The sequence below is a fragment of the Paramisgurnus dabryanus genome, chromosome 17 (assembly GCF_030506205.2).
Source record: "Paramisgurnus dabryanus chromosome 17, PD_genome_1.1, whole genome shotgun sequence".
NCBI lineage: Eukaryota > Metazoa > Chordata > Actinopteri > Cypriniformes > Cobitidae > Paramisgurnus > Paramisgurnus dabryanus.
Window position 1 is genome coordinate 27,627,099 of NC_133353.1, and position 16,317 is coordinate 27,643,415.

General features: G+C 39.3%; 1 protein-coding gene across 12 annotated transcripts in view; it reads right to left on the minus strand.

Annotated features, from left to right (window-relative positions):
* gphna (gephyrin a) overlaps positions 1-13,672 on the minus strand; it is a 121,888-nt gene extending 108,216 nt beyond the window's left edge. For all 12 annotated transcript variants that reach the window (XR_010544398.2, XR_010544397.2, XM_065288455.2 and 9 more), the window contains exon 1: positions 13,553-13,672. Coding sequence is in view for 10 of the 12 variants with exons in the window: in XM_065288455.2 (XP_065144527.1) it covers positions 13,553-13,616 (64 nt within the window). In the remaining 2 variants the exon portion in view is untranslated. The remainder of the gene's footprint in view (positions 1-13,552) is intronic.
* Between the last annotated feature and the right edge of the window lie 2,645 nt (positions 13,673-16,317).

The following is a 16,317-nucleotide window of genomic DNA, read 5'->3' on the forward strand; positions in this document are numbered from 1 at the left end:
GGAAAACATTTTCTCGATAATTTTTTGGGTCATATCGCCCAGCCCTAGTTTAGATCTTGCATTTTTTGCAGATAGATGCATTTTGTATAATATATTTATGTTATATAAGGCTTAATATTGAGTGCATCATATCGAAAGCGCTTCAGTTTGTGTTTATTAACCCTTTAGTTTCACTTCATCACGGAGCTATACCTATTAGAGGTTTCAGTTAAAAAAAACATTTACTTTATTAAAAATCTAGTATGTATTAATTTTTTGTCATAGTTTATTGAAAATTAAGTTTTATTTGAGGTTTTTTTAATAAAAAATATTTTATTTTCACCATGAGGTGTACGCCCCGCCCCTTTGATAACCCCGTCCCCAGTTAATAGAGTACTCGTTTTTCAGACCTATAGATTAATCGAAATGAAAAAATGACATGCATGCACATCCCTACTAAAACCTCTTTCAAACAGTAATTTTGGTAATCTGCATTTTTGCACTTTATTGGCCTTAAATACACATATGCATCAAAATATCTGTCTTTGCAAGTATTCAAATAAACATGACCATTAAGGTCTCACGAGAAACTAAAAATCTGAAGAAAAAAAACGCATGTGTAACAGTATATTGGATCTAGACTTTTTTCTTAAAGGGGAAGTTGCCTAATTTTGCTCCTATCACTCATGTTAATCAAACAGCATTGACAGAAAATCTCTCTCGTTTTAGCTAATAAATTTACTTAAAATCTAATATTGACAAATTGTTTGTGTTAGAGTTACAAAATATCATTGGCCTGGTAAAAACCAATGTAAGTCAATGAGACAACCCTGTGTGTGTTGCCTGTTTAAACTGTAGATCATATGATAAATATGTGACCAGCCTTGATCCCTTTTATGGAGCTCTGTTTATTCAGCAGTATGACAAATCCAGCATTTAAAGGCAAATGTGAAGGGCATCATGGGACAGATGAGGTTAAAGGTCATTTTGTAATTATTAACAGCAGAACACAACATGAGGTCGCTGGACTAAAAGTGACGGTTTGCAAATAATATCTTGTTATACATGATTTATTGTCTTGTAAGCATTTGAGTGTATAAAATAGCATTTGAGTGTATAAAATGTCTTTTGAATGTATAAAATGTATTTCAAATTTTTTATTTTTAGCAAACGCTTATGCTAAGATATACTTGCGATAAAAAGCAACTTCACTGTGCAACTCAAATTAAATACAGCCAAAAAAAATTGAAATACCAAATTGTACAGTTGTGCTAAAGAATTGGGCTTGTAACTAGAAGGTTGCCAGTTTGAGTTTCACATCCGGAAGGTTGTGACTGACTGAGGTGCCCTTGAGCAAGACACATTTTCCTAAACTGCTTTCCCAGTTTGTGTGTGTTCAAAACTAACTGGGATAGGTTGAATGCATGGGCTACCATACTTGACAGTCACTTCAAGACCACAATCCATTTACACCTGTCAAGTCCAATTATTCCTGCTATACAAATGCACTCATCATGTTATGTCTATGTACAAATTAAGATACGTTATGATATGATACTCAAGTACAAGATGTTTTGAAATTAAAGCAGCTCAAACATGCTTTTTAGTCTAGGACTAAGATCAGCCCTGTCCAGGCTATGTTTAAAGTTTATTGATGAGTTTTTAAATCTTTCACTCACAAACTTGAATCTAATGAAATGTGTGCGTCTGTAATAATGATTACATGTGTGACTGGCTCTAGAATGGTCACACCATCCCTGTTAGTATAACACAATAAACCATCTGCAGTAAATTCACATGCTTTCCACACAATCTGAGTGCAAGTGGGAAAGTGAAGCATAGGCTAGACGGTATGGCATAAAAGTTCTGCTGGATCATATTTCCCACTGCTCCAAATCCCCAGCAGGACACAGACACAGAGCCAACACGTTCATGAGCCATTACGCATTTATGAATGGAGCTTGTGGTGAGGTATTAGAGGCAGGCTTTGGAGCCAAATCTGCTGGAACAGACTGCGACAGGACAGAAGAACTATCAGTCATCATATCAACCAATAGCAGAGCGGGAGGGCGGAAGACAACAGCCTATACTGACTATAGGCTTGGGTAATAAAACACCTTTTTAAATGATGATGATATAAATTCTATTATCGATAATTTTGCATACATATTTTGACTGTCAAATCATACTTTTGCGTGCAGGAATATAAGCTTATACGTAATAACATAAATCAAAAACAATTTATAATGTCAACATGTGAACGAATAGCCAACTATATATCAACCAAGAATCAACCAAAATATAAACATTACGAAGAACTAGGGGTGTAACGATTAACAGTACAAATCGTTTTTTCAATTAATGAATTTGAATGAATTTTTATTATGTAAATGAAATAATAAAATATAGTGTTTTCCATTCTTTACTTAGAGTATGGAGGCCTGCCATGGTCAAATTCTTCTGCCATAGGCTGCGTCCAAAAACACATTTAGACAGCCTTAATAGGAAGTGTATGGAATTCTGTTTAAAACAAACAGAGAGTGCCTCACTAGAAATGCAATTAAAAGGTGTAAGAAGTTAAAATATAACTACTCGCACTAAATTTGTGATCCAAGGCTGTATTTAAAGGCAAATGACATCACCGGGCCGGGACAAAGGATGTCCCAATTCGAAGGCTCCCTTACATACATGGCTCTATAAGCCTTTTTTTCCCCTGAAACCAAGGATCCATAGATGGATCCTTCACAGCCTTGCCTTAGAGTCTACACAGGTCCAAAAATTCATACCCGAACCAGAAGAGACCCATAAATGTGCTAAACTGAAGCAACCTGGACCCACCTATTATTTTGAAAGTTGGACCCAGAACCGACGCAGACCCGTCAATTATATAAAAGCTGGACCGAACCCGTCCGGGCAGACACATACCCGAGTCTGCGTGAAAACTTTAGATATAACACCAATATTGTTTATTTATAATATTATTATAAAAATTGGAGAAAGTGCAAAGTAGCCTACCGTGCAAAACGAGTAGTATGGAGGAATAAGTCCCATCTTCTAAATAAAAGAGCCAATTGTCAAAGGTAAATTCATTGCGTCTAGTGATGCACCGAAATGAAAATTCTTGGCCGAAACAGAAAACCGAAAAAAGCAAACCAAGGCCGAAAAACCGAAACCGAAACACCGAAAGAAATTATTATGCCAATTATTAGTACAATTGCATTTATGGCTTTCACTGTGTACTAACTAGGGGTGTGTGACGGATCAAAAAACTCACAGTTCGGATCACATTACAGTTTTTGAGGCACAGAATCAGATTATTTTTCCGATCAGCAAAAAGCGGGTGGGAAAAATCTAATAAACAATAAAGAAATTGCAAACATTTATAAAAAAGAACAAAGTTGTACATTAATAAGGTCTGAAATTAGCATTACAGAAATCAAATTAAATGAATCATAACACAATAAATTAATATTATTATTTTTAGAGCTATTGGTCTCTTTGCCATGGGTTGTTTGATTAACATTAATGACACAGACTTAAGTAGGTTAATCTGACTGTAATCTATACATACATTTAAGACATAAACACATTTTTTTATTAGAAAAAGAATACTGTGGAGAGAATTTTGTTTATATGTGCCCTATCAATAACAGAGAGATTTTATGTTTGCTTGTTTTTTTTTTTTTTAAACGCGTCTCTCTAGTATGTGCACTACCAAGGGCACTTAAACGCGAGTGCTCAAAGAGAGAAGGAGGGTGAATCTCAAACAGCGCAACAGTCGCTCCACATAAAAACGTTACGTTGTGTTTCATTGCTTTATTCGCCAAATCAAATGTACGTTAATGGATTACAGTATGAGACACATTAGCGCGACTCTCTCTAAAGTTTACACATCAAGACAGCTTAATCTTTGCAGACGCGTGCAAACGGCTCGACCCTGAGTGAAACCTGCTTGAGCACGAAGGGGAGGGGTGGGTGACGACTGGACTGATCACCGTGAGTGAAACCCAAGCGCTACCGCACAGATGGGAGGGGCGCGGTTGACATTCATTTTCGGTTTACATTTTCGGCTGGATTTTTTATTTCGGCCCGAAACCGATAATGCTATTTTCGGCCGAAATTTTCGCCGACCGAAATTTCGGTGCACCCCTAATTGCGTCACTGCAGAATCTGACTGGTAGCCATAGCAACATTACAAGAGCACATGCGCGTTAGCTGCCTGGCTGGAGCAACCAAAAATAAACTTTTTAACGCAATTTGTGCGTCATAGATAAAAAGATTTTGCTGCTGTTTTTGAAATACTTTATTTAATGTGGGTGTGGGTATTACCCACAATGTTAAACAGACACGGGACCCGAAGTAATAGATTGGGACCCGACCCGGTCCCCGCTGATCATTTAAAATATAGTCCCGAACCCGTACGGGTCCCAGGTCAGGTCCTGGGTCTTCCGTGTAGACCTCTACCTTGGCTATCCCAAGTTTCAATGCGCGCCCGTGACGTCTGGGTATTTTGAAATAAACATTCAAAACTGTAGTTATATAAAGGTGTGTATTTTTGCAAACTAAATGTCCTTGTGGCTGTTTCCCTATTATAAATGTAGTTTTAGTGATGTGAATTAATTTTATTGTGTTGCTTTTGTATTTTTCTAAGGTATGTGATTTTTACATAATATTGGACAGTTTAATCTGCATCAATGCGTTATATATTTTTTTAATAACATGTAAAAAAAATTTGCCTCCATATTTATTTTTAAAAGTCTGATAGGTCTCAGATGTTGTGTCCCGCTGACAAGCGCAGTGGGCAGGAACAGCAAGTGATGCAACTCCCCCCGTAGGCTAAACAGTCTCATTTTAGTTTGCTTCGTGGCCATAAGAGGCTGCCGCCTTCAAATATCCCTGAATTGGGATGCACCCCAAGTAAACCTAACATTGGATTTGGATGTGCCTTGATGCCTTCCTGCCCTGGAATGCAGCCTCCAAAGGCGGCCTTTTATACTACATAGACACCAAACGCATAGACACCAAACGCGGGCAAAGACGCATTTGAGGCGAATAGCGCATGTTTTCGCGGCAAACGCACCACCCATATTGCGTAATTCGCATTGTTTGTGTCTTTGCATTGACTTTGTTTGTAATATACTCGTATTAAAATCGTTGAACTCGTGTCTGGTATGTACAGTATGCCCCATTAGAGCTCTTGCCATAGTCTCAAAAACGAACTGAAAAAAATGTATACCAACCAAGATCTCTAACATTGGGTCATCAAAGTGATATCGTCATCAATATGCTAATTGGCGTCATCCAGCACCACTGTACCACAAAATCCTGTGGGAAACACTGAAATATTATAAAATAATGAATGCAATTGCACATGAATGAATAATATTTCTAATAATACAATCTAGCTACCTAAAAAATAAACTGTAAATCCAAATTAATACAGAAACTGTATATGAAACCAGTTCAAATTCTATCTGTACTAGCTGGACTATAAGGGCTCCTTAATACTTTGGAAAAACATATATCATTGTCATTGAGTTAAACTATAACCGAGACTTACATCAAGTGTATCTCAGAATGAGATATGGCTTTCTAAATGACAGAAAGATGCTTCAAAGATAATCCGCTTCAAAAAGAAACTCCTGTGCCCATGATGAGAGAACTGAGCTTTAAACATATGCAGATAACAACTGCAGTGGATTTATCATGAGCATGCAATTTCATCTGGACAGAAATCCCTTGATGAAATAGATTAATAATCCGCTAAACTGACGATATACCTTCAACATAATATGACCAGAACAAAAACTGCTTTTGTCTCTGTGGTTGCACTATAGGACAGCTGCCCTATCGGCTACACTGTTTCACGAAACATGAAGGCGTGACGAGGCGCGATGTTATTTATGCATTTGTAGCTCAGCCATTTTTATGATTAAAAGCCTCTGGCATGATATAGTAATAAGCGACTGTAGGTCTGGAGTCTTTCAACAAACTTGTTAACTCTAAAAAATGATCGTGATCTTTAAAATCCTTCACAATGAGGTCGTTACACGTGGCTCTATAGTAAAAACAAAAGGGCTGACAAACTTTGAAGTACTATAAATGTATATACGTCAAGCTGAAGTAATTTGTCCTCTACATCCCCAAAGGGCAACCTGAGTCTGAAAACACAGGCATATATCCCCATAAACATCATCTGTGTAGACATGGAATGGGTTTCTTTGTAAAAGCCTCTCCAAAAAAGCCACATACCGTTGCTTTTACTTTGTGCTGATGTAATGTACGGGCCATTCTGAGAACATTGACCGGAAAGCTTTGTTATCAGTGTTCGACAAGGCCGATCTTGTCTGAATTTCCAACACCTGTGAAATTATGCCCCTGTAATTCAATACTGATGGCTTGGAAATGATACCTGGGGACTGACATCTGAACTATCTTTCATTAAGGCTTATTAATGGCAACTGTTGTCGTTCAGCTGAGATTAGATCTTGGCAAAGGCCCATGTCTTTCAAAGACAAGGTCCTCTATTGCCTTTTAGTCTGGCACAAGGATTCCCAATTGCAATTCAAGCGTCTGCCCCTTCACCAGCCGAGGGTTTCGGAAGGTGTTAAAGGTGGCTGAAGTGCAAACTTTTGAGAGACTGAAGATCCGGGTTTGTGCGTGTTTGAGTGTTATCAGAAAGACACCACTCACATGGCTGCTAACATGCTCTGACACCACAGCGGCCAAGAGGAACTTGTGAAGATGGTTCATAAAAGGGCACCAAGAATAAAAGACTTGATGACTTGTGACTGATAGGCAAGTTTGTGAGAATCAAAAAATCTACTTTAATGAAGTCTTGTTACTGGAACTTCTGACAATTTTTTAAAAACAAAAAAACACTGGCAACCCACTTTACTTTTGTAATGTGACATACTTCAAAATAAAACAGGTTCCATCGACAACAAGGAAAAAATTAGGGCGGGACTTGATTGTACTCATTTGGAATTGGGATTGTGAAATGTGTTTTTTATTTAGTAAAATGAAGTAAAGGGCTCAGGTAAAGGTACAAAAAGAGAACTTGAGCCAAAGTAAAGTCGCTTGAGAAAAGCAAAACATTTCAATTTTGATAAAATATTACCAAGCAAAGCTCGACAATAAGGATAGCCCGATGGCCCGGAAAGGGTACACTGTAAAAAAATTCTGTCGAAATTACAGTATTACTGGGTATTACTGGCAACTAGCTGCCAGTAACTTACTATAAATTTTACATGTTATTTACTGGCAACAGTTTTTTCAAAGTTAAATGAACATGAAACATTTTCAGTCTCTATCTTCTACAGTAAGTTACTGGCAACCAGCTGCATAATTACAGCTAATTTTTTTAAAATTCCCTTAAAAAACTGGACACCACTACTACATCATACATCATCATACGTCCTACAGCAAACTAGATGCAATGTTTATCATGCTGCCGTCACATGTAGACATACGTCTCCCCTTACCGTCTTTTCATTTTCTGGTTTTCCCGTTCTGTTCACAATCACTGTAGTGTGTTGGCAATCTGAAGCACACAATTAGAGCGGGGAACCAAGAAGCGATCAGACCACAATCTTGTCAGGGGGAACCAGGGCGTGATTGCGTTCCAAATGTTTGAAGGGCTATCTGACCCTTCTCTCTTACACAACCACTTTAAAGCTCACGTAACACACGCTGTTTCTGCATTTCTGATGTTAATCTGGAGTACCTATAGAGTAGTATTACATCCTTTATATCTCTGAATAATATTAAGTTTTATCAGATTTATAAAAGAAAGATTAGCTTTACAGAATCTTTCCGCGAACGTACGGAAAAATTAAGAAGGAGGAGTTATACCGCGGGAGAAGCGAGTACGAGTCATGCAACACTTATAACTTATGATTCACTACATGTCGTGTCATTTATATAATATGCAACTCATGACCCGGTTAGGGAAATCCAGCGCATCAAACACACACGCAAAACTTCACTGCTACCCCAGATAATAAACTATATCCATTGTTTTCATAAGGCTGACTTTCTTCTTCTTACATTCAAAAACACACTTCTTGTTTCGTGCCATTGTCGAGTTTTGAAATTAAACAAAGCTGTCTCGCGTGATATAATGTTTGCAAGTTCTAGCGTCTCCCGCTGATTGACGGGTGGGCGGGGTTTTCAGGGGGAAGTGCCTGTGCTGTAAATGACACAAATTATTGCTGCCATGACGGTCTGATAAAGTAATCATTTGTATGAGAAATCATTTGTGTCCGTGTTTGGAAGCTGAACGGAGATGCGCGCGTATCCGCGCAAGATGACGCGGTCCATCTCCATCTCGCGCACATCCGGACAGACGTTGGCTGATGGCCTCTGACCCTGACCATAAAATCTCTTATTTGCACAAACGGAGGAAGACGAATCAAAAGCAAAACTTTTTGAAAAGCGTCCGGCTTTAGAAAGACCACCGTGGTAGATGAAACAGAGACAATCTGCCCTTTGGACTGATCGCGTGCTCTTTGATAAGGTAATGTTGTGTGAATATCTGATAATGTATGAATCCTGGTTCTGTTGTTGATCTGTCGCTGCGGTTTGCACGTTCAAATGAAATGTTTTGTATTTACTAGGTCACCGACAACCATCAACTGTATTTTTACTCAATTACAATTTAATATTAAAATCTAAAAAGTTAACGGTTAATGTTCGGTTCATAAGCTACGGTTGTCGGTCGGGAAAATTAACTGATATGAACATCCCTACTTGAAATACCATTGAACCACCCCTTTAACTAAAAGAGAATTGAGAACGCGCTAAACGGAGGGAAAATGTAGGAGTAAGGGGTAGAAGTGGGATTGGGCCTAAATCAAAGAAGCTGTTTGAGGAGCGCACCCTCGGAAAGCCGTATCTCAAGGCCTCAGACAAGCCCAAATACTGAGTTTATGTTTTCTTGCATTGGAGCCTACGTTTCAAAAAATTATCTCGAAGTGCCGTGACTATCCCTGTAAACCTAGTCAGTATGTCATGCAAATGTTAACAGTTCAGAAATAAAAATGCAAGTGTAACAGTATTTACACCAAAGAGGACACCAAAAAGACATAATTTTTCTTCAAAATGACATGCAGCCATAAATTGTGCACAATAGCACCAGGATCATTTTTACACCTTATAGGGATATGCAGACACGGAAAAGAAGACATTGTTAAACGAAGTCGTTCTGTTTTGCGTTTTGTTATATTCGTTGCTTTATGGTATGAAGATTGAACCACTGTAGTCACATGGACTATTTTAGCAATTTCTTTACGGCCATACTGGGTCTTGAAAGTAGTAGCTGGATTACTGTCTATGGGGAGTCAAAAAGATCTTGGATTTCATCAAAAATATCTTAATTTGTGTTCCGAAGATGAGGAAAGGTCTTATAGGTGTGAAATGACATTTGGGTAGGTTATTCATCACATGGCATGAACAAACCCTTCAAGTATGCAATTTTTGAGCCTCAAGCCACATTAACCAGAGCGACAATACTCACGATTGTTTTCAGAAAGGTTTCCCAAACACCCTGTCTCCTGTTGCCACCCCATCTCCTGTTACTCCAAGGTAATAAACTAAAAACATCTACAATAAAAACTTAGAAGAACTTCTTGACATCCTGTCTTTGAGGAAATACAGGCCAACAATGATGAGTTTGTACCTGACTTTAGTCATTGAAGTACGACAGCTGGAAACAAAGACTAGTCGATTCCACACGGGAGGATCTCTCTGAACAATTTAGAGACAGACCCTGACAGCCTCTGCAGCCATGAAGGTAACTCTGATCTGAAAAGCTTGAGTTTTTATTCTATGTTTTATTTGACATATATCAAAAAGATCGCTGAACCATCTACTTGAGGATAGAAATAAACTGTGAATCTGATTCTCTATAGTGTGCAAAATGCATGCAAAAACTTGATGTCTAAGCATAATGACAAACTCTTGGTTTAAAAACCTGATCTATGATGTATATACAAGGCAGGATAAATAACAAATTTAGTCCCGATGCATGCATTTTTTCCTTTTCAGGATTTTGAATTTGCACCTTTTTATCCAAGTTTCCCCATTATATGTGTCAGGGCTATAGATACTATGCAAATATACATATGTGACCCGTCACGGAAACCAGGGACACAAGTCGGCAGCACAAGTTTCGAGAAAATGAGAATCAAAGTTTTTTTTCAAAATTTTTGATTTTCGTTTTATTGCAGAATCTGTTAGTTGAGATCACGAAGAAGCCTCTCCATGTTTGAGATAGCAGTTTATGTATATTTAAAAGCGTACATTTTGCGTTTGAAATCGGCTTGTTTTTCCAGAGATTCTAGCGTGCAGCGGGGGGCGTCATTGTCTGTGTGTATATTTACATACTGGATAAGCTTGTGTTTTCGCCTCCGCCCCCACAGGGAACAGCGTGACTACTGACTAAGGATAGTTCGCCCAAAACTGAAAATAATGTCATTAATGACTTACCCGTATGTCGTTCTAAACTCGGAAGACCAGTCCGTTCATCTTCGGAACACAGTTTAAGATGTTTTAACTTTAGATTTAGTCCGAGAGCTTTCTGTTTCCTCCATTGAAAATCTATGTACGGTTTCCATGTCCAGAAAGTTAATAAAAACATAATCAAAGTAGTCCATGTGACATCAGTGGGTCAGTGAGATTGTGGTGAAGCATCGAAAATACAGTTTGGTCCAAAAATAGCAAGAATTACGACTTTATTCAGCATTGTCTTCTCTTCCGGCTCGAGCGTAAACTCACGTGACTTGTAATGACGCAGCTGCCCTGTTCCTCAGACATGTTTGCTTAGTTTTATTTATTTTTTCAAACTTATAGCATGCGTCTCCCCAGACTGTAAATGAAGCTTGGGCGCACAAAACAAAAGAAAGATAAAAGAAGCTGGGGCGGAACAAATAACAGTCAGCCGCATCGTACGTCAGCTGCGTCACTGAGTTTATGGGGCGCCGCAGTCGAATGACGTCAAAGTACCGCGAGAGCTCTTCAAGAAATCTTACGGAGTAGTTTAATTTCGACTCGCTCTCGCGGTACTTTGACGTCTTGGAGCGCAGCATGAAGTCAAACTCATAAGTTACACAGAGACCCTATTTTAAATACAAAATTTGAAGGCGGGTTCATGTGTTTAACAGAACGCAAATACCGGACTGTAATCTGATATACCCTTACATGTTACGATGTAAATAGTCCTCAAATTGTATATTGTATTGTATTACCAGAAGTTCATGCGAAATCTGATGTAAACAATAGACTATATATATATATTTCACGGATTATACGCATTTATGGACAAAAATCATTGGATGATTCAAACATCTGAAACAGACTGGATTCGACTTGTGATCCCCACAAAGGTAAAAGTCCTGTTTATTTTTCCATGTTGTTCATTCGGACTTCTGTAATAAAATACTACATTTGATGCTAGAACATCTGTATCTCAAAACGGCTTTACAGGGGGTATGGCTTAGCTAAATGAGATGTAAATGAGCCCTATTGTCTCTCCAGCCAGGGAAAAGGGAAAGTGTTAACTTTTTTCTTTCTCAAATTTCTCAGCATTCTCTTTCTTGAATGTGTTACATTCAAATGGCCACAACTTCTCCAAATCTTATCAGATTTCCATGTGTTACACATCGTTAGAAAGCTTAGAAACTGCACTTTCAGAATCTATGAATAACTCAAAATGCCCCAGATCCGACTTGTGTCCCTACTTTCCGTGACTGGTCACATTACTAGACAGCACCCTGAATCATGATTTGTTTGCCTGGAAACCACTTAGAAAATCTGCACACTAGCTATCAACTACAACCCCAAAAATAAACACAAAAATCAAATCAACTCTGAATACCACAAAATCAATAGTCTCTAATTCAAATTCTGTTTTCAAAGCAGTTTTTAAATGCTGGGTAAATACTTTAAAGATCTATTTTTGGAAAAGCCCACTCCACCGAATCTATTAATCGCCTCTGTTATGTTTTCGCTTCACAAATTTGCAACATTCGAAATGTAAACGCCCCACAGGTCAAAAGGTTTTAGCTTGCCAATGCATGACTATTTAAAATCTGCACTCTGTAGGCAATAAGCTTGCTCACTATTATGTATGCATGTTCCGTAGTTCTGTGTGCTTGGTCCCATTTTCATCTCACTCCAAGGCATCCATACTCCCTCTCGCTCCCTGCCTCCTTCACGCACACATTTACACACACACAGTTCCTCATCAATAAGCGTGCGCTACCACGAAATGCCCCTACACAGTGAAGGCATGCTAAGCAATCTCCTAGAAGGGCTAGGCGTGACTGTGACTAATGATGGACTACATCAGCTGATGTTAGTATTAGAGAAAAAGGAAAGGAGGGGGGCTTATAATGTCCTCGGGAAAATCCCTCTCACCTTCTCAAACATATTTCTCTCCTGGCTGTATGGAGCTCGGAAAAAGGTGCGACAAGCACAAATATGAGCTGGGCGACATTTCAGCACTACAAAGCATTGGACAGCACCCCCGACTACTGGGGTGTGTGCGTGCGTGCGTTTGTGTGTGATAGGGGGAGGGGGATTCCCATACTGTTTTATGCCCCTCGCGACAATAATCGCAGAGGCTCGTGCACGCGAAATAGGTGCACGAGAGCGGCAGGAGCACGCCGAGAGGAATGTCATGAATACGTGACACGCTGCAAACTCACTGACATTTGCATTCAGCCACTGTGTGCATTTCATCACTCATTCCGTCTAAGCTCCCGTGGGGCAGCAACGGCAATATTTAACGGGAAGGCGGCTGCTTCATCTCCCGTTAAGAAAAAATGGGGTGGCGATCAACGTAGACTATTAAAATGGATCTGACGAGAACATCGCCTAAACGCGTGCACATACTTAAAATCATTCACCATAAAAGTAGCGTCTGCGATGCATTTCTAAAGGCGTTTAAACACAACTGGGTCTGTTGCACCGTAGATATTTGTGTCACGTTGCATGTGCACAAATAAAAGCTCAAAGCAGCCCTGAAGCCGAGATGCTGCTGTGCAGAAATGCACGAGAAAAAAAAAACACTGCGTGACCAACTCCAAATACCAACTCGTGTCCATGAACCAACAGCATTCATCTACCAAACATATCGATATGACTGAGGAAAGACGTATTTGAGCGATCGCTCGGTTCATTCACAGATTTATGAGGTTTTCCCGTGTTCTGCTTTATGTTAGTTGAATGTCTTACGTGCAAGGTATGAATAATTCATCACACAAACTGTTGTCTTGACACTGAGCTTTGCTGCATGACAGACCAAAGGCAGATCTCTGAAAGCCGGATCCATGCGTGCACAGATGTATAACTGTATTAGAGAAAACACAGTAGAATAAACGCTCGGGTTTTGATCACTGTCGCCTGCAAACGAGTCGAGAGGACCGCGCGCGACAGGCAGAACGCTCTCAGATAGTAATCACCACGCGACACATTACAACCGGCACGACAGACCGCAAAGAGCAACGGCATGAAGAAATACATGAGGATCAGCGACGACACGGGAAATGAACGAGTGTCATTGCGTATTTACCTGTTAATATTCCAACTCGGATTTGGTGGTCGTGGTTAGTTAATATCATCCCGTCCGACGCCATGTTTAGCAGCGCTCTCGCCCGCACTGACGAGCCTGCCTGAGCGGAGCCGAGGCACGAGCGCGTCGAACTGAAAAGGCGGAGTCAGGCCAGAGCAGCCGAACCCAGAGCAGCGCTTTCCGGTGCAAAGTTTTAATATTTTGCAAGTATTTCATTTAAAGAAAAAGCGTCGCATTAAAGGGACATTTCACAAGGCTTTTTAAAGATGTAAAATAAATTGTTGGTGTCCCCAGAGTATGTATGTGAAATTTTAGCTTAAAATACCATATAGATCATTTATTATAACATGCCACTTAATGAGCAAAAAGTTTGAGTGTGTTCTTTTAAATGCAAATGAGCTGATCTCTGCACTTAATTGCAGTGCCGTGGTTGGATACTGCAGATTAAGGGGCGGTTTTATCCCCTTTTGACATCACAAGGGGAGCCAGATTTCAATTACCTATTTTTTCAAATGCTTGCAGAGAATGGTTTACCAAAACTAAATAACTGGGTTTTCTAGGTTGATAGAAGCATTGTGCATCCAATTATAGCACTTTAACATGGAAAAAGTCAGATTTTCATGATATGTCCCCTTTAAGATTTTGTTAGAGATTGTAAGGATGATCATGATGGTCACGATTTGTTCACATTAATGCATCAAAATATTTCTATATTTTATTTTATATATACTTTATTTTATTATATATTTTATATATATACTTTTCGTGTACTCAAGCTCTTTCAAACTTTTTTAAACACATTTAAAAAAAAATTCTGATAAGGAAATACTTTGATGATGAATGTTTGTTGGGAATTGTGTCCATGTTGCATTGTTTTTTAAGATCTTCATCAGTGGCGCCTCGTGACTGTTCATCCGAGGGGCGCTAATTCAAAATAAGTGTTCGGAGTGTCATGTGTGTGGTTCCTTTTTCAAAATATGTGATATGCGCTCGAGAAATCCTGTGTGCATCACGCTTTTTGTCAAAATAAGTGCCTGATGCACACACGTCAAAACCGTTTATAATAAAAGAGACGCTCACGTTTACGAAATACACGCAAGACGCTCCCTTAAACTCTGATTACGCATGAGAGAATGCGAGTTTCTGGCAAACACAAGCGTCTCTTTTATCATAAACCCTTTAGACGCATCTGTGTGTTAACCCAAGATCTTATTTAAGGCATTTAACCAAAACCCCATTTGACTTTGGGACGATGAAAGTGCTAAAATGCTAACTCGCTTCCTGGTTTTGCCTACAAAATTATTGCCTAGAGTAAGGGATAGATCTCTGAAGGAGACTGAGGAATTGGTACCTGTATCAGAAATTAATTACACACTTTATTGCATCACAGAAAACCAAGCTCAGATAATGGATTGGGCACTAAGGTGCACGGCTTAAGTGAAAACACTCCAGTGTTATTAACATGAAACCATGAGCATTATGGGAAATACAATCGAAAGCAATAGGGATGTCCATGAATAGACATGACTGCTGTGGTAAAAATGAAAGTAACCCTTTAATCGCCTGAAGTTGCGAGGGTCAGGGGAAACATTTTCTGGCAACCAGTTCTAACCAACTACTAACACCATACAGGAAGTCTGACTTATTTGGAGTTGAGTGAAAAGTCAACACGTCAGCATGGGCCTGGTAGGACAACGGCTCTCTGCGGGTCATTATTTAAGCATTCTTAATTGGCAGCCAGCTCAAGCCAACAAAATGAGTGGCTGTTTTCTGCTGGCAGAGCACAAAAATAGAAATGCCGGCTGTGTCAAGCTCCATGCATCTCCTAAATATCTAAATTAACCACAAACATTTTACTGCCAATTCTAATTGAAGCACCTGAGGCCATTGCACGATACTGTACATGCTCCAAAATGAGATTTCTTTAATAACATAAGACTTTTAATGTCATAAAGGGTAATAATTTATTTCTTTAAATATAACGTCTGTTGTGGTTCCAACCTCACGATTTGCATTTCAGCCTGTAGGAGCCAACGAAAGCCACAATCATTGGAATTAGACAGCTAATACACTTTTAAAAATTAAAGTTCCTAAAGCTCTTTTAAGAACCTGACTGAAAGGTTGCTACAGGATCCAAAATCGGTTCTTTGGTATCGCTGCAAAGAACCCTTAAAGCCTATTATTTTTAAGTGTGTACTTTATGCCTCTATAACTCTTTTACCTAAAGCAATCTTATGGCCATCCTCCACTTTACTGTGCCGTATGTGTGTACTGCAATAACAGATGAAGCTTTCCCTTCTCACTGGAGGTGACATGAATATTCCAACTGTTAGCACTCTATAAGGAAAGCCTTAGCACTCATAAAAGAGACTGCTCTCCAATTCACATATATGCAGGCAGAATTTTAAGCAACCTGACGACTTCTTTCCAAGATCGCTCCGCTTTTCCATTCTTTCACCTCCCCCATCCTCTCAATCAGCCTCTCTCTCTCTCTATCTTCATGCATATATTTCCATGGTCAAAATGGTTTAGGCTGGCTTATGCTGGTTAGTTCTGGTTTAGTCTCAGCCTAAGACGTGAGTCACGCCTGTGGACAGTTAGTTGGTTGAGCATCTGATGCATAAAGCACACAAAATAAAACTGCAGGAGTTTCAAAGTCGTGACCCGATTGGTTCAATTCTGCAGGATTTCCAGGAGATGTGTGTCCAGGGCTGATCCAGACAACAAACGCTGTTACTCGGGCAGTATCCTTTCAAAAAAGTGCA